Consider the following 27,972-nt stretch of genomic DNA (forward strand, 5'->3'; position numbering starts at 1 on the left):
AACGTAAACATTAACTTTTTCTCCTGGTCTAAAGTCAATGGTTCATCGGTTTAGGTGGCAGCTGCGAGAGATGCAGCCTGGATTTCCATTGGTTACTTATCGTTTCACGTGATATCAGTGGAACACTATACATAATTGCTGGCATTTTCAAGTGTGTAAGATAACTTTTTATTTCACTGGTATGTAATGTCAATCTCTGAGAGGTGACATAAATGGCTGGAAAATGGGAATATTCATGGATTTTGGATAAGTAAACAGTTGGGAGAGTGTTCAAAAAGCTTTACTTTGGGTTTGAATTTCTGTTGGGGTTCTCCCGATCGTCTGCCATAACCTGCTCTTTAATCAAAGGCAAGGTCAGCAAGAGCAACTTTAGACAACTTAAGCTTTTCTGTACCTCAGAGAAGAATCATGTGGAATTTCTATTCAGAGCCTGCTACTAATCGCATGTCTGATACCAGGAACTTGATGCGGAGAACTATAGGTGCAAATCTACTTCCCATCTTTGTGACACATCAACTGAGTAGATAGGGAATACACACTATTATCTCAAAACCACTTTGCCTTGTTATCTCTCTCTGCTACTGAAAGCCTAAAACGAAATAACCTCATTAACTGTACCTTCAGTTTTTTCTGCCCTCCCCAAATTCTTTTCATTTCTTGCTCAATCTCCATGTCTCCCATTCTGAGATGTTCCCTTTTATGAAGAGTGCAGTATAAAAAACTTACATTTATATAACATCTTGAACTAGAAAGATGTTAAGGTGCTTCGCAGAGACACAAAGGAAACTAGGTGCTGAGAACTAGAGGGAGCGCTTACGAGGTTTACCAAAAATGTAATTAAAGTTTTAAGGAGGGTCAAATGAGGAGAGGAAGTGGCAAGGCAGATCCAATACCGCCTGATTTACACTCGCCAAAAATTCAAATTACCTGCATAGAGTCACAAGTGCATACAAGTCTGGTTCAGGATGAAACAGAAGCCAGGGAGAGGGATAGAGTTGGTATCGAGGTTACGACATTTGTTGTGGAGGTTGAAGACGACAATCAGTCTTCCCAATCTTTAGTACAACTCATTCAAGGCTCAGAAGAACATATGAAATAGGAGCAGGAGTAGGCCATACGGTCCCTCGAGCCTGCTCCGCCATTCAATAAGATCATAGCTGATCTGATCATGGACTCAGCTTCACTTCCCTGCCCACTCCCCATAACCCCTTATCCCTTTATCGTTTAAGAAACTGTCTATCTCTGTCTTAAATTTATTCAATATCCCAACTTCCACAGCTCTCTGAGGCAGCGAATTCCACAGATTTACAACCCTCTGAGAGGACATTTCTCCTCATCTCAGTTTTAAGTGGATGGCCCCTTATTCTAAGATCGTGCCCTCTAGTTCTAGTCTCCCCCATCAGTGGAAACATCCTCTCTGCATTCACCTTGTTAAGCCCCCTCATAATCTTATACATTTCGATAAGATCACCTCTCATTCTTCTGAATTCCAATGAGTAGAGGCCCAACCTACTCAACCTTTCCTCATAAGTCAACTCCCTCATCCCCGTAATCAACCTAGTGAACCTTCTCTGAACTGCCTCCAAAGCAAGTATATCCTTTCGTAAATATGGAAACCAAAACTGCACGCAGTATTCCAGGTGTGGCCTCACCAATACCCTGTATAGCTGTAGCAAGACTTCCCTGCTTTTATACTCCATCCCCTTTGCAATAAAGGCCAATATTCCATTGGCCTTCCTGATCACTTGCTGTACCTGCATACTATCCTTTTGTGTTTCATGCACAAGTACCCCCAGGTCCCGCTGTACTGTAGCACTTTGCAATCTTTCTCCATTTAAATAATAACTTGCTCTTTGATTTTTTTGCAAAGTGCATGACCTCACACTTGTTAATATATACTCCATCTGCTAAATTTTTGCCCACTCACTTAGCCTGTCTATGTCCTTTTGCAGATTTTTTGTGTCCTCCTCACACATTGCTTTTCCTCCCATCTTTGTATTGTCAGCAAACTTGGCTACGTTACACTCAGTCCCTTTTTCCAAGACGTTGATATAGATTGTAAATAGTTGGGGTCCCACCACTGATCCCTATGGCACCCCACTAGTTACTGATTGCCAACCAGAGAATGAACCATTTATCCCGACTCTCTGTTTTTTGTTAATTAGCCAATCCTCTATCCATGCTAATATATTACCCCAACCCCGTGAACTTTTATCTTGTGCAGTAACCTTTTGTTGGACAACGTAGAGATTTAAAAAATATTGTTTCCTGGGACGTGGGCGTCGCTGGCAAGGCCAGCATTTATTGTCCATCCCTAATTGCCCTTGAGAAGGTGGTGGTGAGCCGCTTTCTTGAACTGCTGCAGCCCTTGTGGTGAAGCTACTCCCACAGTGCTGTTAAGGGAGGGAGTTCTAGGATATTGACCCAACAACGATGAAGGAACCACAATATATTTTCAAGTCAGGATAGTGTGTAACTTGGAGGTGATGGTGTTCCCATGTCCTTCGAGATGGTAGAGGTCGCAGGTTTGGGAGGTGCTGCCGAAGAAGCCTTAACGAGTTGCTGCAGTGCATCTTGTAAATGGTACACACTGCAGCCACGGAGCGCCGATGGTGCAGGGAGTGAAGGTTTAAGGTGGTGGATGGGGTTACAATCAAGCGGGCTGCTTTGTCCTGGATGATGCCAAGCTTCTTGAACGTTGTTGGAGCTGCACTCATCCAGGCAAGTGGAAAGTATTCCATCACACAAGACTGCCCTGGTAGACCCATCGTTTCAGCCTGTTCTTGTCCCACAGAACTTATTTCTTCCTATCTCGACTCTATTTTTCCCCCCCTTGTCCACTCTCTTCCCACCTACATCCGCGACTCCTTCGACGCCCTCCGTCACTTTAATAGTTTCCAGTTTCCCGGCCCCAACCGTTTCCTTTTCACCATGGACGTCCAATCTCTCTACATTTCCATCCCCCACCAGGATGGCCTCAGGGCTCTTTGCTTCTTCCTTGAACAGAGTCTCAACCAGTCCCCATCCACCACCACCCTCCTCTGCCTGGCTGAACTTGTTCTCACATTGAACAACTTCTCCTTTAACGCCATTTACTTCCTCCAAATGAAAGGTGTTGCTATGGTAACCCGCATGGGTCCTAGCTATGCCTGCCTTTTCGTGGGATATGTGGAACATTCTTTGTTCCAGTCCTACTCGGGTCCCTCCCTCACCTCGTTTTCCAGTACATTGATGACTGTATCGGTGCCGTTTCCTGCTCTCGCCTGAACTTGAAAATGTAATTCACTTTGCATCCAATTTCCACCCTTCCCTCACCTTCACATGGACCAATTCCGACTCTTCCCTTCCCTTCCTCAACTTCTCCGTCTCCATCTCTGGGGATAGCCTTTCAACCAGTAGCCACTATAAGCCCACTCACTGGCTCCCACAGCTACCTGGACTACACTTCCTCCCACCCCGCATCCTGTAAGGACTCCATTCCATTCTCCCAATTTCTCCGACTCCATCGCATCTACTCTGACAACGCCACCTTTCACACTAGTGCCTCTGACATGTCTTCCTTTTTCCTCATCAGAGGATTCCCCTCCACCGTGTTTAACATGGCCCTCGACCGTGTCTGTTCTATTTCCTACACCTCTGCCCTTCCACTCCCCCTCAGAACCATGACAGGGTTCCCCTTGTCTTCACCTTTCACACCACCAGCCTCCACGTTCAACGGATCATCCTCCGCCATTCCCGCCACTTCCAGTGTGATTCCACCACCAATCACATCTTCCCTCCCCTCCCCTCTCGCATTCCGAACGGACCGCTCCCTCTGCGACACCCTGGTCCATTCTACAGTCACCCCTAGCAGCCCCTCCCCTTCCCACGGCATCTTTCCTTGCAAGCATAGGAAATGTAAAACATGTCTTTTTAACTCCCTTCCCACTATCAAATACTCCTTTCAGGTGAAACAGCGATTTACTTGTACTTCTTTCAATTTAGTATACTATATTCGCTGCTCACGATGTGGTCTCTACATTGGGAAGACCAAGCGTAGATTGGGTAACCACTTTGCGGAGCAACTCCGTTCAGTCCGCAAGTGTGACCCGGATCATCCTCCGCCATTTCCGCCACCTCCAGCATGATCCCACCACCAAACACATCTTCCCTCCCATCCCCTCTCAGCATTCCGAAGGGACCGCTCTCTCCGCGACACCCTGGTCCATTCCGCAGTCACCCCCAGTCACTTTAATTCTCCACTGCATTCCCACTCTGACCTCTCTGTCTTTGGTCTCCTACACTGTTTCAACACAAGCTCGAGGAACAGCACCTCATCTTTCGTTTAGGCACTTTACATTCTTCTGGACTCAACATCAAGTTCAAAAATTTCAGAGTGTAACCGTTGCCAATCTTTGACTCCCTTTCCCCACCCCTCATCCCGCTCAGAGCCTGTTTCATTCTTTTTTTCTTGTCTCTAATGGCAGTTGGTCATTATCCCACCATTCACACCCTATCTTGACTAATGTTTTTCTAACTCCTGGCATTAGCATTTGAATTTGGGCCATCATCCCTTTTGTCTCTCCAACCTATCACAGACCTTCCCTTTTGTTCTTTCTTCCCCTCCCTCTTTCAGTGCTTGTTAAGAATCTGTTCTTTTCGAACACTCTCCCGAAACGTTAACTCTGCTTCCTCTCCACGGATGCTGCCTGACCTGCTGAGATTTCCAGCATTTTTTGTTTTTATTCCATCACACTCCTGACTTGTGCCTTGTAGATGGTGGAAAGCTTTGGGGAGTCAGGAGGTGAGATACTCGCCACAGAATATCCAGTCTCTAACCTGTTCTGGTAGCCACAGTATTTATGTGGCTCATCCAGTTAAGTTTCTGGTCAATGGTGACCGCCCCCAGGATGTTGATGGTGGGGGATCCGGTGATGGTAATACCGTTGAATGTAATGGGGTGGTGGATAGACTCGTTTGTTGTAAATAGTCATTGCCTGGCACTTGTGTGGCGCGAATGTTACTTGCCACTTATCAGCCTGAATGTTATCCAGATCTTGTTGCATTCGGGCATGGATGGCTTCATTATCTTAGGAGTTGCAAATGGCACTGAACACTGCAATCATCAGCGAACATTCCCACTTCTGACCTTATGATGGAGGGAAGGTCATTGATGAAGCAGCTGAAGATGGTTGGGCCGAGGTCACTGCCCTGAGGAACTCCGCAGCATGTCCTCCAACAACTACAACCATCTTCCTTTGTGCTAGGTATGACTCCAGCCAGTGGAGAGTTTTCCCCCTGATGTCATTGACTTCAATTTTACAAGGGCTCCTTGATGCCACACTCTGTGTCAAATGCTGCCCTGATGTCAAGGGCAGTCACTCTCACCTCACCTCTGGATTTCAGCTCTTTTGTCCAAGTTTGGACCAAGTCTGTAATGAAGTCTGGAGCCAAGTGGCACTTGTGGAACACAAACTTCGCATCAGTGAGCTGGTTATTGGTGAGTAAGTAAGAGCCGCTTGATGGCACTGTTGACGACACCTTCCATCACTTTGCTGATGATTCAGAGTAAACTAATGGAGCGGTATTTAGGAAGATTGTATTTGTACTGCTTTTTGTGGACAGGACATACCTGAGCAGTTTTCCACATTGTCGGGTAGATTCTACTGAATCAAATTGGCTGACGACTGGTTTCTGTGATGGTGGGGATTTCAGGAGGAGGCCGATATAGATTATCCACCTGGCACTTCTGGCTGAAGATGGTTGTAAACGTTTCAGCCTTATCTTTTTCATTCACATGCTGAGCTCATTGAGTAAGGTGATATTCATGGAGCCTCCTCCTCCCGTTAGTTGTTTAATTGTCCACCACCATTCACGACTGGATGTGGCAGGACTGCAGAGCTTTGATCTGATCCAATGATTGTGGGATTGTTTAGCTCTGTCGAATCGCATGTTGCTTCTGCTGTTTAGCATGCATGTAGTCCTGTGTTGCAGCTTCCCCAGGTTGGCACCTCATTTTTAGGTACACCTGGTGCTGCTCCTGGCATGCTCTTCTGCACTCCTCATTGGACTAAGTTTGGTGCCCTGGCTTGATGGTAATGGTAGACTGAAGGATATGCCGGGCCATGTGGTTACAGATTGTGGTGAATACAATTTTGCTGCTGCTGATGGCCCACAGCGCCTCATCAATGCCCAAATTTCAGCTGGTATATCTGTTCTGAATCTATCCCATTTACTACGGTGGTAGTGCCACACAACACAATGGAGGGTGTCCTCAGTGTGAAGACAGATTTCATTTCCACAAGAACTATGCTATCAATGCTGTCATCGACAGATACATCTATAACAGGTAGATTGGTGAGGACGAGGTCAAGTAGGCTTTTCCCTCGTGTTGGTTCTCTCACCACCTGCCGTCTGTTAAAGATCAACTGTTCGTCAACTTCCTTCATTCTATGATTCACAACGACATGCTTCGATAAGCATGAGACACTTGATGGTGGAGTATATGGAACAGACTTTATTCATATACAGCATTGGTGATCAATCTAACTATATATAGAGAGAGCAGTTTTTTTTGTTTCTGTATCTTTTGAGCTCCCCAACTAACTGATGAAAACCATGCTCCTTAAAGCACCTTATTTTGCCTACATCAAAAGTACATGTTGCAGATAAGACTTCCGGATGTATCTGTTCCCAAATCCTTTGAAAGCAGTCTGTTTACATAAATAGTTATGGTTGTTTACTTCAAAGATACTTCTCTCAAACAAGACTTCCGAACTTAACTCTTCTTGAATCCTTTTTTATTAACCACTTATTTATATGAAAGTTAATGGATCCCGCTAGTTGTTTATTACACTAGCCACTAAAGTTATATTTTAATCACCCATGGTTGATGTCGTTCCCATCACTTATTTCCATGCACAGCATTTTTCGTAGATAATACTCAGACATCAAAAGCAGAAGACAAGCTATCCTTTCTCCTGTGGTACCCCAAAGGTATTTTGTTTATCTTGGAAAGGCTGTTGGTCCCAGATACAAGGAAGTTTGTTTATTAACCCTTAACTCTCAAGATGTCTAATGTACAACTCTTCAGGATGTCCAACAGAAACCCGATTTGGAAGAATTCAGACAGGAAGTAATAGAAGAGATGGGCATGGATCTGGGAGGCAATGCCATGCTCAAACTTAAGAGAGGAAAGGGAAGTTGGAGATTGGGCGATAGTTAGCGAGGACAGAGAGACTTAGTGAGTGCTTTTTGACGAGAGGGTTAAGGAGCAGTTTCTGAGGAGAGGGATCTATTTAAACTATTGCCTAAATTATGGCTGGATGGGAAGTTGGGTGGTAAAGAGTTTAGTGGGAAAAGGATTGAGGGAGCAGAAGGTAGGGCTCATGGATGAGAAGAGCTTGGAGGAGAAGCTAGAGACAGACCAAGGTCCTGGGCTATGGTGGGTACAGCCTGGGGAGAGTTTTGGCGTAGTGGGCAGGGGAAAGTAGCAGAGGCAGCTAAACAGATTATCGTGAAGATGAATAAATCTATGAACTCCTCCTAGTTGTTAGAAGTGAAGACTTCACTGCACGTTGTCGTACACCAATCTGCTGTGCTGCCAGACCGCCTTATTTTACTTTGATTTTTTTTGTTGTTGTTTATATTTGCCTGAAGAGACTTGAAGAGCTGTACACCAAACATGTTTAAAATTCTTATCAATGTTGAGTTATTTTCTGTTTGGACCAGAGATGCTGTACCAAATAAATGAATTGGAGCAGGAAATTCGGAAGGTGGAAGAAGTGAAGGTGTACTGGCTGGAGTACAAGAATGTTGGAAGATTTGAGCATAGCAAATATATTAATGTTCGGGAAAATGAACTCGTAGAGATGGCGAAAAATTTTAGCGAGATGAAAGGTATGCTTAATACTTCATGACCTAGAATCATGTAGTGCCCATTTTTCAGGTGCTACACAGCTTCCGAAGTGCCCAAAATGGCTGACAGAAAGCGCACTCAAATGAGGATCCTTTACCCACGACTGAAGCATATGCAAATAAGAGGCCTAATGCCTCCTTTAGGTTCCTGCTCCAACATTGGTTTGTCCACCTGCAGGGGGGTCAAATTTCCATAGGAGTTGCTCCTATTTTTTTGGAGCAACTAGTTTTTTTTGGAGTATCTTAAAAATCGCAATTCTCCACATTTAGTTTGCTCCAGTTTCAGTGAGTTTGTTCAGTTTCTTTTCAGTTCAGTTTTTTTTTCAAAAGGGGGCGTTACCAGCCACTTATGCCTGTTTTTGGCCATTTAAGCAAGTTTAGACAGCCAATAGTTACTCCAAACTAACTTAGGCCAGCGTATATGTCCACTTTTGTACGCTCAGAAAAACCTTGCGGACACTTTAGAAATCAGGCGCAGATAGCCAGAGATTGGGGGGGGGGGGGGAAGAGAAGTTAAGAGGATTTTCCAAAGCATGAAACACCTTCACAACAACAGTAAAGAAGCATAAGTACATTTAAAGCACTAAGCACTAAACAAAGCAATACATTTAAAACATAAAGCACTAAACAAAGCACCAAAATAAGCATTCAAAGCAAATAAAAAATACAAGGAAAGCACCAAAACTTATAAAGCACTAAACAAAGCACAAAAAGTAATAAGCAGTTATTAATAATTAAAAAATAGAAGGAACCCTGCACCTTAAGCACCAAGACCAAAGCAATCAATCAATCAATAACAATTCAATATAGAAGTCCTACCTTTATGTGAAGGATAGGTGTTTCTGTCAGCCTCTCTCTGTGTTAAAAAGACAACCTGAACGCTCTGTGCCTCAATGCGAGGAGTGTTCGGAATAAGGTGGACAAATTATGGCGCAGATAGCAGTCAATGGATACGATGTGATTGGCATCACGGAGACATGGCTCCAGGGTGACCAAGGCTGGGAACTCAACATCCAGGGTTATTCAACATTCAGGAAGGATAGACAGAAAGAAAAAGGAGGCGGGGTGGCATTGCTGTTTAAAGAGGAAATTAATGCAATTGTAAGGAAGGACATTAGCTTGGATGATGTGGAATTGGTATGGGTGGAGCTACGGAATACCAAAGGGCAGAAAACGCTAGTGGGAGTTGTGTACAGGCCACCAAATAGTAGTAGTGAGGTTGGGGACAGCATCAAACAAGAAATAAGGGATGTGTGCAATAGAGGTACAGCAGTAATCATGGGCGACTTTAATCTACATATTAATTGGGCTAACCTAACTGGTAGCAATGCGATGGAAGAGGATTTCCTGGAGTGTATTACGGATGGTTTTCTCGATCAATATGTTGAAGAACCAACTGGAGAGCTGGCGATCCTAGACTGGGTGCTGTGTAATAAGAAGGGACTAATTAGCAATCTTGTTATGCGAGGCCCCTTGGGGAAGAGTGACCATAATATGGTAGAATTCTTTATTAAGATGGAGAGTGACAAAGTTAATTCAGAAACTCGGGTCCTGAACTTAAGGAAAGGTAACTTTGACGGTATGAGGCGCGAATTGGCTAAATTAGACTGGCAAATGATACTTAAAGGGTTGGCGGTGGATAGGCAATGGCAAACCTTTAAAGATCATATGGACAAACTTCAACAATTGTACATCCCTGTCTGGAGTAAAAATAAAACGGGGAAGGTGGTTCAACCGTGGCCAACAAAGGAAATTAAGAATAGTGTTAAATCCAAGGAAGAGGCATACAAATTAGCCAGAAAAAGCAGCAAACCGGAGGACTGGGAGAAATTTAGGATTCAGCAGAGGAGGACAAAGGATTTAATTAAGAGGGGGAAAATCGAGTACGAGAGGAAGCTTGCCGGAAACATAAAAAATGACTGCAAAAGCTTCTATAGATATGTGAAGAGAAAAGAATTAGTGAAGCCAAACGTAGGCTCTTTGCAGTCGGATTCAGGTGAATTTATAATGGGGAATAAAGAAATGGCAGACCAATTGAACAAGTACTTTGGTTCTGTCTTCACAAAGGAAGACACAAATATCCTTCCAGATGTACGAGGGGACCGAGGGTCTAGTGAGCAGGAGGAACTGAAGGATATCCTTATTAGGCGGGAAATTGTGTTAGAAAAATTGATGGGATTGAAGGCCGATAAATCTCCAGGGCCTGATAATCTACATCCCAGAGTACTCAAGGAAGTGGCCCTAGAAATAGTGGATGCATTGGTGATAATTTTCCAGGAGTCTATCAACTCTGGATCAGTTATGGACTGATGGACTGGAGGGTTGCTAATGTAACACCACTTTTTAAAAAAGGAGGGAGAGAGAAAACTGGTAATTATAGACCAGTTAGCCTGACATCGGTGCTGGGGAAAATGTTGGAATCAATCATTAAGGATGAAATAGCAGCGCATTTGGAAAGCAGTGATATGATTGGTCCAAGTCAGCATGGATTTATGAAAGGGAAATCATGCTTGACAAATCTTCTGGAATTTTTTGAGGATGTAACTAGTAGAGTGGACAAGGGAGAACCAGTGGATGTGGTGTATTTGGACTTTCAAAAGGCTCTTGACAAGGTTCCACACAAGATTGGTATGCAAAATCAAAGCACATGGTATTGGGGGTAATGTACTGACGTTGATAGAGAACTGGCTGGCAGACAGGAAGCAGAGAGTCGGGATAAACGGGTCCTTTTCAGAATGGCAGGCAGTGACTGGTGGAGTGCCGCAGGGCTCGGTGCTGGGACACGAGCTCTTTACAATATATATTAATGATTTAGATGATGGAATTGAGTGTAATATCTCCACGTTTGCAGATGACACTAAACTGGGTGGCGGTGTGAGCTGTGAGGAGGACGCTAAGAGGCTGCAGGGTGACTTGGACAGGTTAGGCGAATGGGCAAATACATGGCAGATGCAGTATAATGTGGATAACTGTGAGGTTATCCACTTTGGGGGCAAAAACACAAAGGCAGAATATAATCTGAATGGCGGCAGATTAGAAAAAGGGGAGGTGCAGCGGGACCTGGGTGTCATGGTTCATCAGTCCTTGAAAGTTGGCATTCAGGTACAGCAGGCGGTGAAGAAGGCAAATGGTATGTTGGCCTTCATAGCAAGGGGATTTGAGTACAGGAGCAGGGAAGTCTTCCTGCAGTTGTACAGGGCCTTGGTGAGGCCCCACCTGGAATATTGTGTTCAGTTTTGGTCTCCTAACTTGAGGAAGGACATTCTTGCTATTGAGGGAGTGCAGCGAAGGTTCACCAGACTGATTCCCGGGATGGCGGGACTGACATATCAAGAAAGACTGGATCAACTGGGCTTGTATTCACTGGAGTTCAGGAGAATGAGAGGGGATCTCATAGAAACTTTTAAAATTCTGATGGGTTTAGACAGGTTAGATGCAGGAAGAATGTTCCCAATGTTGGGGAAGTCCAGAACCAGGGGTCACAGTCTAAGGATGAGGCGTTAGACCGAGATGAGGAGAAACTTCTTCACCCAGAGAGTGGTGAACCTGTGGAATTCTCTACCACAGAAAGTTGTTGAGGCCAATTCACTAAATATATTCAAAAGGGAGTTAGATGTAGTCCTTACTCCTCGGGGATCAAGGGGTACATAAGAACATAAGAATTAGGAACAGGAGTAGGCCATCTAGCCCCTCGAGCCTGCTCCGCCATTCAATAAGATCATGGCTGATCTGGCCGTGGACTCAGCTCCACTCACCCGCCCGCTCCCCGTAACCCTTAATTCCCTTATTGGTTAAAAATCTATCTATCTGTGACTTGAATACATTCAATGAGCTAGCCTCAACTGCTTCCTTGGGCAGAGAATTCCAAAGATTCACAACCCTCTGGGAGAAGAAATTCCTTATAGAAACATAGAAACATAGAAAATAGGTGCAGGAGTAGGCCATTCGGCCCTTCTAGCCTGCACCGCCATTCAATGAGTTCATGGCTGAACATGCAACTTCAGTACCCCATTCCTGCTTTCTCACCATACCCCTTGATTCCCCTAGTAGTAAGGACTTCATCTAACTCCTTTTTGAATATATTTAGTGAATTGGCCTCAACAACTTTCTGTGGTAGAGAATTCCACAGGTTCACCACTCTCTGGGTGAAGAAATTCCTCCTCATCTCGGTCCTAAATGTCTTCCCCCTTATCCTTAGACTGTGTCCCCTGGTTCTGGACTTCCCCAACATTGGGAACATTCTTCCTGCATCTAACCTGTCTAACCCCGTCAGAATTTTAAACATTTCTATGAGGTCCCCTCTCATTCTTCTGAACTCCAGTGAATACAAGCCCAGTTGATCCAGTCTTTCTTGATATGTCAGTCCCGCCATCCCGGGAATCAGTCTGGTAAACCTTCGCTGCATTCCCTCAATAGCAAGAATGTCCTTCCTCAGGTTAGGAGACCAAAACTGTACACAATACTCCAGGTGTGGCCTCACCAAGGCCCTGTACAATTGTAGCAACACCTCCCTGCCCTTGTACTCAAATCCCCTCGCTATGAAGGCCAACATGCCATTTGCTTTCTTAACCGCCTGCTGTACCTGCATGCCAACCTTCAATGACTGATGTACCATGACACCCAGGTCTCTTTGCACCTCCCCTTTTCCTAATCTGTCACCATTCAGATAATAGTCTGTCTCTCTGTTTTTACCACCAAAGTGGATAACCTCACATTTATCCACATTATACTTCATCTGCCATGCATTTGCCCACTCACCTAACCTATCCAAGTCGCTCTGCAGCCTCATAGAATCCTCCTTGCAGCTCACACTGCCACCCAACTTAGTGTCATCCGCAAATTTGGAGATACTACATTTAATCCCCTCGTCTAAATCATTAATGTACAGTGTAAACAGCTGGGGCCCCAGCACAGAACCTTGCGGTACCCCACTAGTCAGTGCCTGCCATTCTGAAAAGTCCCCATTTACTCCTACTCTTTGCTTCCTGTCTGACAACCAGTTCTCAATCCATGTCAGCACACTACCCCCAATCCCATGTGCTTTAACTTTGCACATTAATCTCAACTCGGTTTTAAATTGGCTCCCCCGTATTTTGAGGCTGTGCCCCCTAGTTCTAGTCTCCCCGACCAGTGGAAACAACCTCTCCGCCTCTATCTTGTCTATCCCTTTCATTATTTTAAATGTTTCTATAAGATCACCCCTCATCCTTCTGAACTCCAACGAGTAAAGACCCAGTCTACTCAATCTATCATCATAAGGTAACCCCCTCATCTCCGGAATCAGCCTAGTGAATCGTCTCTGTACCCCCTCCAAAGCCAGTATATCCTTCCTTAAGTAAGGTGACCAAAACTGCACACAGTACTCTAGGTGCGGCCTTACCAATACCCTAGTTGCAGCAGGACCTCCCTGCTTTTGTACTCCATCCCTCTCGCAATGAAGACCAACATTCCATTCGCCTTCCTGATTACCTGCTGCACCTGCAAACTAACTTTTTGTGATTCATGCGTAAGGACCCTCAGGTCCCTCTGCACCTCAGCATGTTATAATTTCTCCCCATTCAAATAATATTCCCTTTTACTGTTTTTTTTCCCCAAGATGGATGACCTCACACTTTCCGACATTGTATTCCATCTGCCAAACCTTAGCCCATTCGCTTAACCTATCTAAATCTCTTTGCAGCCTCTCTGTGTCCTCTACACAACCCGCTTTCCCACTAATCTTAGTGCCATCTGCAAATTTTGTTACACTACACTCTGTCCCCTCTTCCAGGTCTTCTATGTGTATTGTAAACAGTTGTGGTCCCAGCACCGATCCCTGTGGCACACCACTAACCACCGATTTCCAACCCGAAAAGGACCTATTTATCCCAACTCTCTGCTTTCTGTTCGCCAGCCAATTCTCGATCCATGCTGATACATTTCCTCTGACTCCGCGTACCTCTATCTTCTGCAGTAACCTTTTGTGTGGCACCTTATCGAATGCCTTTTGGAAATCTAAATACACCACATCCATCGGTACACCTCTATCCACCATGCTCGTTATATCCTCAAAAAATTCCAGTAAATTAGTTAAACATGATTTCCCCTTCATGAATCCATGCTGCGTCTGCTTGATTGCACTATTCCTATCTAGATGTCCCGCTATTTCTTCCTTAATGAAAGTGTCAAGCATTTTCCCCACTACAGATGTTAAACTAACCAGCCTATAGTTACCTGCCTTTTGTCTGCCCCCTTGGGCAAGAAAGCAGGAATGAAGTTGCATGTTCAGCCATGAACTCATTGAATGGCGGTGCAGGCTTGAAGGGCCGAATGGCCTACTCCTGCACCTATTTTCTATGTTTCTATGCTTCGCCCCCTCTTGGCCTGTTCCTTCGCTTTCACACACTGCATGAAGCCGTGCCCACTCTCCAAATACTTCATGTGCCCCACACACACATTAACCCTGTTGCTGATCATCTCCTGCCTTTGACTTGCTGGTTGACTTTAATGCCTTCGGCAAGTTATGCTGTAAAGATCCCAATCTTGCCATAAAATATTCAAGATACTTTCAATCCAAGCACACGCCCACACATCGGCACAACCACCAAAATAATGCTGTTAGGTCCATTGGGGGTCTGCTCACATGAACGCGGCATCGGGGGAGCCCATTTGGCCAGGACTATGGGCGGTGTGCTTTGGGCCCCTCCCACACAGACTGCAGCACATGCACATGGAATCTGGGGGCGAGGAGCTACTGCAGTGCGCGCGCATGTGCAGGGGTCCCGGCACTGTTTTCAGCGCCGGGACCTGGCTCCGCCCCCCCCGCTGGTTCTGCTGCACTCTGCCGAGTACGAAGGAGGTCTGATGAGCGTAGAGAATACCATGGTAAGGATTAGGCACGCTTTTTGGTCCAGAACGGCGCCGATCATCTCCTGCCTTTGACTTGCTGGTTGACAATAATGCCCTCGACAAGTTATGCTGTAAAGATCCCAATCTTGTCATAAAATATTCAAGATACTTTAAATCAAAGCACGCGCCCACACATAGGCACAACCACCAGCGCCGTTCTAAGGGTCGGTGGAAACTTGGCCCCAGGGAAACCAACTCTAAAGATTGCATGCGAAAAAAGATACGTTACTTTCCTGTAAAGCAGCATCTCAATCGCTGCTGCTCCTGGCCGTCCCATCCCAGAGATTCTCAACCTCCGATTTCCCATGCGATCCAACCCAGCAGACCATTTTTCATGAGTAAGCACGGCAAATGACTGTTACCATAATATTCTAGCACAACTGAACCTGTTCCACTCCTTATCTGACAATCACACAGCAGCAGTTGCTGGATAATTAGCAGGAACTTTGGTCACTTATGAAGTACAGTGGTCAGAAAGCTAATTGCAGCACTCCTGTTGTTGCCCCAGTTTTGTTTTGCTCAATACATGCAAGGGACTGGATATGGGATCTTAGTAAACGATATGATTTAACACTAGACCATGTGTTAATTTACGCAAAGTTATTGGGGCAGCTGTGATTTTTTCTTTTTAAATTTATCTTTGTTTTTAAAGATTACTTTAATAGACTCTTAGAGAGGGCAAAAGAAGAAAGTGACACGTTAATGAATGAACAAATGGATGAAAAAAAGGCACTTGCTTCACAGGTAACTGAAATTTTCAATTTATCATTTTGTTCTTATTGTGCAACCAAGCATTGCAACTCTTGTGCCGGAAAAGTTTGGTTCCTAAAATTTAATAGTAACGGTCATTCTCCTCGGACTCAATTTTGCCCAAAGCCGTTTTTTGGCGTATTGCCAGAGTTACACCCGTTTTACTAGGCCAGAACTACTCCAAAAATAAATGTGCTAAGTTTCCCCGCTCTATTTTTCAAAATTGGCACCGCACCGCGCAGTCTGTCCTGTAGCCTTGGGCGGTGGAGCCAACTGTTTGCGCCAAAAAAACGATGCCGCCCCTTCTGCGCATGCGTGAAAAAAAAAGAATGTTTTTGACGTGATTCCTATGAGTGCGCATGCACAGTATAGCTCCCAGTCTGCAATCGGCCATTTTTAAAGAGCCAGTTTTGTGTGAGAACTTTCATTCTCATTGGAAAAATCAGAGCTGTAATACAAGATGCAATGTGGTGCAAGGACCAAGAATTCCTTACAGGATGAAGTGGAGGCACTAGTTACTGTGATTGAGGGCAGATGACAGGAGCTGGACACCAGCAGAGGTCACATAAAAGTTCCACCCAAAAAAATGAAGAAACACTGGAACCAACTTGCAGAAGATTACTGTACAATGGCGACCACCCCGAGGTCTGGAGGCCAGTGCAAAAAGAAATGGCAGGACCTTGGTCAAGTAGTTAGTATAAGCAATATTTTCATTTTTCAATGGAATTGCAATTGTAAATGTGACCATCTGTATATGTCCCACCCAGCAGAAATCCACCCTATCTAAAAAGTTATGTTTTCATCTTTGCAGAGGAAAGTGGCACACAACAAACGAGAAAGAACTCGAACAGGAGGAGGCCCGGCAAATCTGCACCCACTGACAGAGAGGGTTGCTGCTTTGATGGGTCCTGCCTGGAGAAAAGCAACCACCACTATACAAGCTGGGCCCACACTTGAGGAAGAGGGCAAGTCCTGCAAATTCCCCAGTCTGCTTTGCTAAATGTTAAGTACTGCGCAGGCTAGCCATGTTTTGGTTCATGGGGATGTCTCTGTCAGCTACGCTTCAATTGATGCAATATGCTATCATTCATCGCGGTCCTTCAAATCAGCCTGCTGCCTGCGCTGTGTTAGCCTACTCATGCCACCCATCCTTCCCCCTCCTTTGCTGCTAATCATTTATCTGTTCTGTTATATTTTGCAGAATTTGAGGCCAACTTTGACAATGCAGAAGAATATTCAGACGAGGACTAGCCTGAAGAGGAGAACATCTTCCAATCCCACCTTCCAGACCAAGAACAGGGGGTTGAGGGGGAGGGGGAGGGAGTGGGGATGAAGTTCCCACTGTTGGAGGAGGTGCAGCTGCCGCCCATTGAGGTGCTAGCCCCTTCCCTGAGTAGTGGTTTGAGTGTTGATGGGACATTCCATGGTTTCCCACCGTTCGAGGCTGGGGATTCCAGTGGGGTGCAGCGAGGCACAACCAGGGCCCCACTGTCCGAGGCTGTGGGTCCCAGTAGGGTGCAGTGAGGCACACCCAGGGCCCCACCATCCCAGGCTGCGGGTTCCAGTGGGATGCAGCAAGGCACACCCAGGGTGCGGAGGGTAAGGAGAGCTCGACACCGCTCTCCTGAGGTGCAGGATCTAACGTGGTTCAGATGATGGCAATGTGTGCGGAGACCATTAACCTTACGCGATCACTGGGGTGGGTGATAAGGTATCGGGACTGTCAGGAGAAGTAACAACACTCTCACGAGAAATGGGAACGCCTTCTGGGAACATGAGGGAGGGAATATCGCAGTCAGCTGAAACAGTGTCGGTGCACATGAGGAAGGGAATGTCTTACTAAGATATATTAAGAGTAAGAGGGTAACTAAAGAAAGGATAGGGCCTATTAGAGACCATGAGGGTAATCTTTGTGTGGAGGTGGAAGATGTTGATAGGGTTCTTAACGAATATTTTGCATCTCTTTTCACAAAGGAAAGGGTAATGCAGATACTGCTATCGAGGAGGAGTGTGATATTCTGGATGAAATAAATATAGTGAGAGAGGAGGTATTAAGGGGTTTAGCAACTTTGAAAGTAGATAAGTCCTCAGGTACGGATGAAATGCATCCCATGCATCAATAGCAGAGGCCTTGACCATCATTTTCCAGACCTCTTTGGATTTGGGCATGGTGCCAGAGGATTGGAGGACTGCTAATGTAGTACCCTTGTTTAAGAAGTGAAAAAGGGATAGGCCGAGTAATTACAGGCTTGTCAGCCTAACCACAGTGGTGGGAAAATTATTGGAAATAATCCTGAAAGACAGGATAAATCTGCATTTGGAAAGGCAAGGATTAATTAGGGACAGTCAGCACGGATTTGTTAAGGGAAGATCGTGTTTGACTAACCTGATTGAATTTTTTGAGGAGGTAACCAAGAGGGTCGATGAGGGTAGTGTATACGATGTAGTATATATGGACTTTAGCAAGGCTTTTGATAAGATCCCACATGGTAGACTGGTCATGAAGATTAAAGCCCATGGGATCCAGGGCAAAGTGGCAAGTTGGATCCAAAATTGGCTTGGAGATAGGAAGCAAAGGGTTATGATTGATGGATGTTTTTGCGACTGAAAGGATGTTTCCAGTAGGGTTCCGCAGGACTCAGTACTGGGTCCCTTGCTTTTTGTGGTATATATCAATGATTTAGATTTGAATATAGGGAGCATGATTAAGAACTTTGCAGAGGACACTAACATTGGCTGTGTGGTTGATAATGAAGAGGAAAGTCATGGGCTGCAGGAGGATATCAATCTACTGGTCAGATGGGCAGAGCAGTGGCAAATGGAATTTAATTCAGAGAAGTGTGAGGTGATGCACTTTGGGAGGGCTAATAAGGAAAGGGTATACACATTAAGCGGTAGGCCACTTAATAGTGTAGATGAACAAGGGGACCTTGGAGTGCTTGTCCACAGATCCCTGAAAGTAGCAGGCCAGGTGGATAAGGTGGTTAAGAAGGCATACGGAATGCTTGCCTTTATTGGCCGAGGCATAGAATATAAGAGTAGGGAGGTTATGCTTAAATTGTATAATACTTTGGTTAGGCCACAGCTGGAATACTGCATATAGTTCTGGTCGCTGTATTATAGGAAGGACGTGATTGCATTAGAGAGGGTGCAGAGGAGATTTACTAGGATGCTGCCTGGAATGGAGAATCTTAGGTATGAGGACAGATTGAATAGGTTGGGGTTGTTGGAACAGAGGAGGTTGAGAGGAGACCTCATTGAGGTGTACAAAATATTGAGGGGCCTGGACATAGTGGATCATAAGGGTCTCTTTCCATTGGTGGAGGGGTCTATTATGAGGGGGCATAGTTTGAAGATGGTTGGTGGAAGGTTCAGAGGGGAATTGAGGGGGGGCTTCTTTACACAGAGGGGTGTGGGGATCTGGAACTTGCTGCCTGGAAGAGTGGTGGATGCAGAAACCCTCACCACTTTTAAGAGATGGTTGGATGGGCACTTGAAGTGCAGTAACCTGCAGGGCTACGGACCTAGACATTTTGTTGGATGGCGCAGATATAATGGTAAGTACTGCAAGGAATAGAATACGGCCAGGTGATCTCCTGGACTAGTTTCGATCGCCTGGATGGGTCGGAGAGGAACTTTCCCAGTTTTTTTCTCCCTAAATTGGCCTGGGTTTTTATCTGGTGTTTGCCTTTCCCAGGAGATCACATGGCTCTGGTTGGGGTGGAATGTAGAATGTTTCAGTATAGAGGGTGTCGCAGTTGTGTGAGGCGGACTGGTTGGGCTGGGCTGTTTGCCTTTCCGTCATTGTTCATAGGTTTATATGTAACCTTTAGGGCTGCTGACCAAGGGCCGTGCGGCTCTTTGTCGGCGGCGCGGACACGATCGGCCGAAATGGCCTCCTTCTGCGCTGTAAATTTCTATGTTTCTATGTCGCAGGTAGCTGATGCGCTGACAGTGAACATGACGGAGGGAATGTTGGAGGTAGTTGAGACACTGTTGATGAATATGAGGGAGGGCATGTCACAGGTAGCTGAGACACTGTCGGAGAACATGAAGGAGGGAATGTTGGAGGTAGTTGAGATATTGTCAGGGCACATGAGGGAGGGAATTTTGGAGCTAGCTGCTGCAATAAGGGAACACGCCCAGACCCCGCAGCCATCAACAGAATCAACAGCCACTCCCACTCCAATCCCAGACCAGCCGGGCCTTCCATATTACCACCTGCCCCCCGCCCTCCCATCAAGAAGTGCGCATTACCAGAGATGTTCAGAAGAATTTGGTACCAACCCAAGAAACGCTGCGCCACCGCCTGTAGGCAGGGGTGGTGGAGTCACCAAGACCAAGCATAGTGGGCGGTCTTAGAATAAGGTGGAGGAAAAATGGGTGCAGCCTTTCTTTGCTGCTGTTGTTGTCATTATTGTTACTGTTGTAACTGTTCTCAAATTAAAAGTTTTTTGTAAGTTATTTTTAAGCGATCTTAAAGTTTGTAAGTGATCTTAAGTGAAAACTTTAAAGTTAGATTCAAGAATATGTTTATTAAAGTTAAGTTAAGTACAAACAAATATTTGTTAAACATTTGAATAAAATATATTTTCAATTATAACTGAATCATTTCCATTATTTGTTCGATTATTAACACAACTTTTGAAGTAAACAAGAATCATTTCCATCATTTGTTCCATTAACACAGCACAATATTACGGAACAGGTCCAGACAGTAAACCTGGTCCATGTGGAATAGTTGCCGCTGAGCCTTCAGGCAGCAAAGTGTTCACGGATAAACTGCTGGTGCTCGGTTCGAGCAATCGTTAATGGGGCATGACGGCCCGCCCTCCCCTGCCGTCGTGCTCTGGGTTCAGGTAGTTGCATGGCTTCCTCGTCCTCGTCCTCTTCCTCATCATCTGCATCTTCCTCATTATTAACATCAGCCACTCTCATCTCAGGTGGGGTTTTTATTACCATCTGCTGCTGCCTCATGATGGCTAAGTTATGTAGCACACAACAGTGAACTGACCGACAATCTCAGGGGAGTATAGCAAGTAGCCTCTGGAATAGTCACGGCTTCGGAAGCGCTGTTTCAAGATGCCAATGGTCCTCTCTATGATGCTGCGCGTCGCAATGTGCGACATGTTGTATTCCTGGTCAGCATCCGTCCGGATGACACGTAGGGGTGTCATGAGCCAGGTGGTAAGGCCGTACCCTTCGTCTCCCAGCAGCCAGCTCTGCCTTTCTGGCTGCTGATGAAACATAGCAGATATAGCGCTCTCGCGTAGGATGAAGGCATCATGGGTACTCCCAGGGTATCTCACATCAACTGACATGATGTGATGTGTCATATATGTAAACCTGTAAATACCTTGTTTAACCACCAGAGGGCTCATCCCCTGGAGTCCGAAAGGATTCCACAATCCCTTGGAAGCACCTGTATATAAGGAGGCCTCAGAGGCTGGAGAGGCACTCTGGAGACCTGTAATAAAGGACTACGGTCATACATTACTTTAAGCTTACAGTAGCTGGTCAGATTCTTTACTCAAGACACAACAACTGGCGACGAGATACAGATGACGAGCCCCACCGCAACAATGCAGAGAACCATGGGCATCCTGGAGAAATTTTCGGAGGGAAGTGATTAGGAAACCTTTGTGAGCGACTCAACCAATACTTCGTGGTCAACGAGCTGGAAGGAGAAGCGAATGCTACCAAATGAAGGGCGATCCTCCTCACCGTTTGCAGGGCACCAACGTATGGCCTCATGAAAAATCTGCTCACTCCAGTGAAACCCACAGCAAAGTCGTACAGTGATCTGTGCACACTGGTCCAGGAGCATCTAAACCCGAAGGAAAGCGTTCTGATGGCGAGGTACCAGTTCTACAGATACAAGAGGTCTGAAGGCCAGGAAGTGGCGAGCTATGTCACCGAGCTAAGGCGCCTTGCAGGACATTGTGAATTTGAAGGACACTTAGCACATGCTCAGGGACTTCTTTGTACTTGGCATTGGCCATGAAGTAATACTTCACAAACTTTTAACTGTAGAGACCCCAAACTTGAGTAAAGCCATAGCGATAGCCCAGGCGTTCATCGCCACCAGTGACAATACGAAACAAATCTCTCAGCACACGAGTGCTGCTGCAAGTACTGTGAATAAAGTAATGTTGTTTTCAAATCATAACATACAGGGCAGGACTTACATGCCTGCAGCTGCACGTCCACAGCTGTCTTAGAGTCCACCATCCAGAGTGGTGAATGCAAGGCCATTAACACCTTGTTGGCGCTGCGGAGGTGATCATTGTTTCAATTCATGCCGCTTCAAAGGATACGTTTGCAAGGGCTGTGGAACAATGGGACACCTCCAATGTATGTGCAGCCGAGCTGCTAATCCTGCAAACTACCATGTTGCAGAGGAGGACAGATCCACGGTGGATCACGACGAACCAGGGCCTCAGACTAAGGAGGCAGAGGTATATGGGCTGCACATATTTACCACAAAGTGTCCCCCGATAATGCTGAAGGTTGAATTAAATGGACTCCCGGTGTCAATGGAGCTAGACACGGGCACGAGCCAGTCCATAATGAGAAAAAAGACTTTCGATAAATTGTGGTGCAGCAAGGCCTCAAGGCCAATCCTGACCCCCATTCGTACTAAAGTGAGAACGTACACAACGGAACAGATTCCTGTAATCGGCAGTGCTACCGTAAATGTCTCCTACGATGGAGCGGTGCACAATTTACGACTCTGGATGGTACCGGACGATGGCCCCACACTGTTCGGCAGGAGCTGACTGGGAAACATACGCTGGAACTGAGACGACATCCGAGCGCTCTCGTCTGTCGATGACACTTCATGTGCCCAGGTCCTAAACAAGTTCCCCTCCCTGTTGAAACCGGGCATTGGGAAGTTCCAAGGAGCAAAAGTGCAGATCCACTTGATTCCGGGGGCACGACCCATCCATTACAAGGCAAGAGCGGTACCGTACATGATGAGAGGGTGGAGATCGAGCTGAACCGGCTGCAACGAGAGGGCATCATTTCACCGATTGAATTCAACGAGTGGGCCAGTCCGATTGTTCCAATCCTCATGGGAGACGGCACCGTCAGAATTTGTGGTGATTACAAAGTAACTATCAATCGTTTCTCCCTGCAGGATCAATACCCGCTACCAAAGGCAGACGACCTATTTGTGATGCTAGACTTGACCTCGGCCTATATGATGCAGGAGCTGGAGGAATCATCGAAGGGCCTCACCTGCATCAACACACACAAAGGTCTCTTCATTTACAACAGATGCCTGTTTGGGATTCGATCAGCCGCGGCGATATTCCAGAGGAACATGGAAAGATTGCTGAAGTCGGTCCAGCGCACCATAGTCTTCCAGGACGACATCTTGGTTATAGGTCGGGACACCATCGAGCACCTGCAGAACCTGGAGGAGGTTCTTAGTCAGCTTAATCGTGTGGGGCTCAGGTTAAAACGCTCGACGTGCATTTTCCTGGCACCTGAAGTGGAGTTCCTGGAGAGAAGAATTGCGGCAGATGGCATCAGGCCCACCAATTCGAAGACGGAGGCAATCAAGAACGCACCAAGACCACAGAACATGACGGAGCAGCGGTCGTTTCTAGGACTCATGAACGACTTTGGTAACTTCTTACCAAGTCTTAGCACACTGTTAGAACCACTGCACTCTTTACTGTGTGAAGGAGATGAATGGGTATGGGGTAAAATCCAAGAAAATGCCTTTGAGAAAGCTGGGAAACTGTTAAGCTCAAACAAATTGCTTGTGTTGTATGATCCATGTAAGCGTTTGGTACTAGCATGTGATGTGTCGTCATATGGTGTCGGGTGTGTATTGCTACACACTAATGAAACTGGGAAATTGCAACTGGTTGCTTATGCATCCAGAAGTCTGTCTAAGGCTGAGAGGATCTACAGCATGATCGAAAAAGAAGCGTTAGCGTGTGTTTATGGGGTAAAGAAAATGCATCAATATCTGTTTGGGCTCAAATTTGAATTGGAAACCAACCATAAGCCTCTTATATCCCTCTTTTCTAAAAGTAAGGGGATAAATACGAATGCATCGGCCCGCATCCAGAGATGGGCACTCACCTTGTCCGCATACAACTACGCCATCCGCTACAGGCCAGGCACAGAAAACTGTGTTGATGCTCTCAGTAGGCTGCCATTGCCTACCACGGGGGTGGAGATGGCACATATCGCAGATTTAGTTATGGTAATGGAAGCATTCGAGAGTGAGCAATCACCTGTTACCGCCCGACAGATTAGAACCTGGACGAGCCAGGGCCCCTTTACTGTCCTTAGTAAAAAAACTGTGTACACCATGGAGGTTGGTCTAGTGTCCCGTTAGAGATGCAGGAAGAAATAAAGCAGCGCAAAGATGAAATGTCCATACAGGCAGACTGCCTCCTATGGGGTAATCGGGTAGTGGTGCCAAAAAAGGGCAGGGACACTTTCATTGGTGACCTCCACAGTACCCACCTAGGCATTGTAATGATGAAAGCGATAGCCAGATCCCACATCTAGTGGCCCGGTATCGATGCAGACTTAAGAGTCCTGCGTGCACAAATGTAACACATGCTCACAGTTAAGCAATGCACCCAGGAAGTTTAGTTTATGGTCCTGGCCCTCCAAACCATGGTCCAGGGTCCATGTCGATTATGCAGGCCCATTCTTGGGAAAAATATTCCTTGTGGTTGTAGATGCATACTCCAAATGGATTGAATGTGTGATAATGTCGGCAAGCACGTCCGCTGCCACCATTGAAAGCCTGCGGGCCATGCTTGCCATGCATGGCCTGCCCGATGTCCTTGTGAGTGACAATGGGCCGTGCTTCACCAGTGCCGAGTTCAAAGAATTCATGACCCATAATGGGATCAAACATGTCACATCTGCCCCGTTTAAACCAGCGTCCAATGGTCAGGCAGAGCAAGCAGTGCAAACAATCAAGCAGAGCTTGAAAAGGGTAACTGAAGGCTCACTGCAGACTCGCCTATCCCAAGTCCTGCTTAGTTACTGCACAAGACCCCACTCGCTCACTGGGGTTCCCCCTGCTGAACTGCTCATGAAAAGGGCACTTAAGATAAGATGCTCGTTAGTCCACCTTGATCTACACGAACAGGTGGAGAGCAGTCAGCTTCAACAGAATGCATATGATCGCACAACTGTGTTAAGTGAAATCGAGATTAATGATCCTGTATTTGTGTTGAACTATGGACAAGGTCCCAAGTGGCTTCCCAGCGCTGTCGTGGCCAAAGAGGGGAGTAGGGTGTTTCTGGTCAAACTTTCAAATGGACTCACCTGCAGAAAACACTTGGACCAAACCAAACCCACAGACTATCCAGAACAACCCACAATAGACTCTACCTTTTTCGACCCCCCAACACACACACAAATGGCAACCGACCCAGCGGTTGACCACGAAGCAGAACCCATCACCTGCAGCAGCCCAGCAGGACTCACCACACCCAGCAGCCCTGCAAGGCCAGCTGCGCAGCAGCCCAGCGAGGGCCCAACAAACCACTCACCAAAACCAGCATTTGCACTGAGACGATCAAGCAGGGAAAGGAAGGCCCCAGATCGACTCACATTGTAAATAGTTACACTATTCACTTTGGGGGGGGGGAGTGTTATATATGTAAACCTGTAAATACCTTGTTTAACCACCAGAGAGCTCATCCCCTGGAGTCCCAAGGGATCCCACAATCCCTTGGGAGCACCTATACATGAGGAGGCCTCAGGCTGGAGAGGCACTCTGGAGACCTGTAATAAAGGACTACGGTCACACATTACTTTAAGCTTACAGTATCTGGTCAGATTCTTTATTCAAGACACAACATGATGCATGTTGTCACATACAAGCTGCACATTAATGGAGTTGAAGCCTTTTCTGTTCCTATACATCTTGGAATCCTCCAAATGTGCTCGTAAGGCGATGTGGGTACTATCAATGCAGCCTTGTATCTTTGGGAAGCCAGCAATCCTGGAGAAGCCCACAGCCCTGTCACGCATTGCCTGGGCGGTCATGGGGAACTTTATGTCGTCATTCCTCCAGGCATATAGTGCAGCAGTCACCTGCCAAATGCAGACATGTGTTGCATGTTGAGAAATAGCGCACACATCCCCAGTTGTAGCTTGGAATGATCCGGATGATTAGAATGAAAGTGCAGCTGTAACCTTCACATCAATGGACAAAGCTTCTAGGTTGCAGGTCTGCTTTTACCAACTCACAGATCTCAATTACTACTTCTTAGCGGAAACGCAGCCTTCTGACACAGTCTGCATCACTCAGGTGCAGGGACGAACGCCTGTCTCGGTATACCTGATATGGGTAAGGCCTCCTGCCCATGACCCTATGGGCTCTGAGGTTCATCATGTGATGACGTCGAATCAATTGTCTCCTCTGCAGCACCATCATGCAAAAGGCTTGCATAAGGTATGGCATTGTCAGTATTGCCCCCATGCTTAAATTGTACCTTTGCAAGATGCTCAAAACGGCAGGCAGTCTGGAAAGGTGCTTTGTTCTCTCTCCCCACAGGTCTGTATGGACCACACCCAGGTCTGAGCAGGCGCAGTGATCGGGACTGCCCCACCCCCCCGAGCTACATTTGATGTGCAGTGCAGTCTTGTGAAGCCTTCCAATCGCCTTCCACAGCCCCCCACCCACCCGGGATACATTTGATGGGCAATGCAATCTTGTGATGCCTTCCTTATGCCTTCCGCAGACCCCCTCACCCACCCAGGCTACATTTGATACATAGTGCAGTCTTGTGAAGCCTTCCGATCACCTTCCACAGCCCCCCCACCCACCCGGGATACATTTGATGGGCAATGCAGTCTTGTGATGCCTTGCCATATCTTCCGCAGCCCCCACCCACCTTTGATGCATAGTGCAGTCTTCTGATGCCTTTGGATCGCTTTCTACGGCCCCCACCCACTGAGCTTGATTTGATGCATAGTGCAGGCTTCTGATGCCCTCCGATCGTCTTACACAGCCCCACACTTGCCCCCCCCCCCGCCCCAGCCTTCTTTTGCAGCCGAGCGCGGGACCGATTCTGCCGGCCAACGCTCCGACCCTCCAGCCCTGTTTGCAGACGTTCGGTGGTAGCTTGTCAGTTAAAAGAATATGAAAACTTACAGAATTCCAGCAAACTTCCATTTCCTGCACTATAAGGTTAAAAAAAATGAATCATTATTATGCATATTTAAGTCATCTTGACTCCCTCCAAAACTTCGCTGAAAAATAATGGCATCTTTCTGTGCCGATTTTTCAATGCGCGCTGCTTTTTCTTAACTCACCAGAAGGTTTTTCAGGAGTGGTCACATACTCCGACCTCGGAGAAATTCTTTTGGGGCAAACGTCCATAATTGATAAAAACTGGTGCAGACATCAGGTTACGCCCTCTATGATGCAATAAAAAACAAACCTAACAAAAATCGTAACTAACTGAGTTATGTTGGCGCACATTCCTTGGGGAAACTTTAATTTTTTAACTTACACCAAAACAAGTGGCGTACACCAAAAAAACGACGCAAATCACTGGGGAAAATTGAGCCCCTCTATATTAAAAATGGTGAAAACAGCCAGAACACACAGTTCCAAGGAATTTGATGCATTGGCATTATTAGCAACAATTGCCATAAATCTGACCATTGTTTGCCCCAATCCTTCTTTGCTGATCTAAAGCCAAAATTTGTTTTGAAATTAATCAATGGTTCATTCTCGGGTTGGCAATCAGTAACTAGTGGGGTGCCGCAGGGACCAGTGCTGGGACCCCAACTATTTACAATCTATATTAACGACTTGGATGAAGAGACCGAGTGTAACGTAGCCAAGTTTGCTGATAATACAAAAATGGGAGGAAAAGCAAAGTGTGAGGAGGACACAAAAAACCTGCAAAAGGACATAGACAGGCTAAGTGAGTGCGCAAAAATTTGGCGGATGGAGTATAATGTTGGAAAGTGTGAGGTTATGCACTTTGGCACAAAAAATTGAAGAGCAAGTTAGTATTTAATTGGAGAAAAATTGCAAAATGCTGCAGTACAGCGGGACCTGGGGATCCTGGTGCTTGAAACACAAAAGGTTAGTGTTGTGTCCTTAGATGCTCTAACAATGACTCCACAAGGCAGTGTGTTATACTTGAACTGTAGTGACCCTAGTCCTTTATTAGTTAGCTCCAGAGTGAGGATCACACCTGGTGGCCTGCCTTTTATACTAGGTCAGGCATACCTGTACAGGTAACCTACGAGTCTCCCACTGCTGTGTCCTCTGGTGGCACACCTTGAGATAGTACCAACAGTAGCCATGAAGGATACATGACAGTTAGTATGCAGGTACGGCAAGTGATTAGGAAGGCCAATGGTATCTTGGCCATTATTGCAAAGGGGATGGAGTATAAAAGCAGGGAAGTCTTGCTACAGTTATACAAG

General features: G+C 46.2%; 1 protein-coding gene across 1 annotated transcript in view; it reads left to right on the forward strand.

Moving 5' to 3' along the window:
• The window catches only part of ccdc83 (coiled-coil domain containing 83), a 183,209-nt gene that overhangs the window by 88,587 nt on the left and 66,650 nt on the right, over nt 1-27,972 (forward strand). The window contains exons 5-6 of the mRNA XM_070872795.1: nt 7,711-7,878; nt 15,437-15,528. Coding sequence (XP_070728896.1) covers nt 7,711-7,878; nt 15,437-15,528 — 260 coding nt within the window. The remainder of the gene's footprint in view (nt 1-7,710; nt 7,879-15,436; nt 15,529-27,972) is intronic.

The sequence above is a fragment of the Pristiophorus japonicus genome, unplaced genomic scaffold (assembly GCF_044704955.1).
Source record: "Pristiophorus japonicus isolate sPriJap1 unplaced genomic scaffold, sPriJap1.hap1 HAP1_SCAFFOLD_368, whole genome shotgun sequence".
NCBI lineage: Eukaryota > Metazoa > Chordata > Chondrichthyes > Pristiophoridae > Pristiophorus > Pristiophorus japonicus.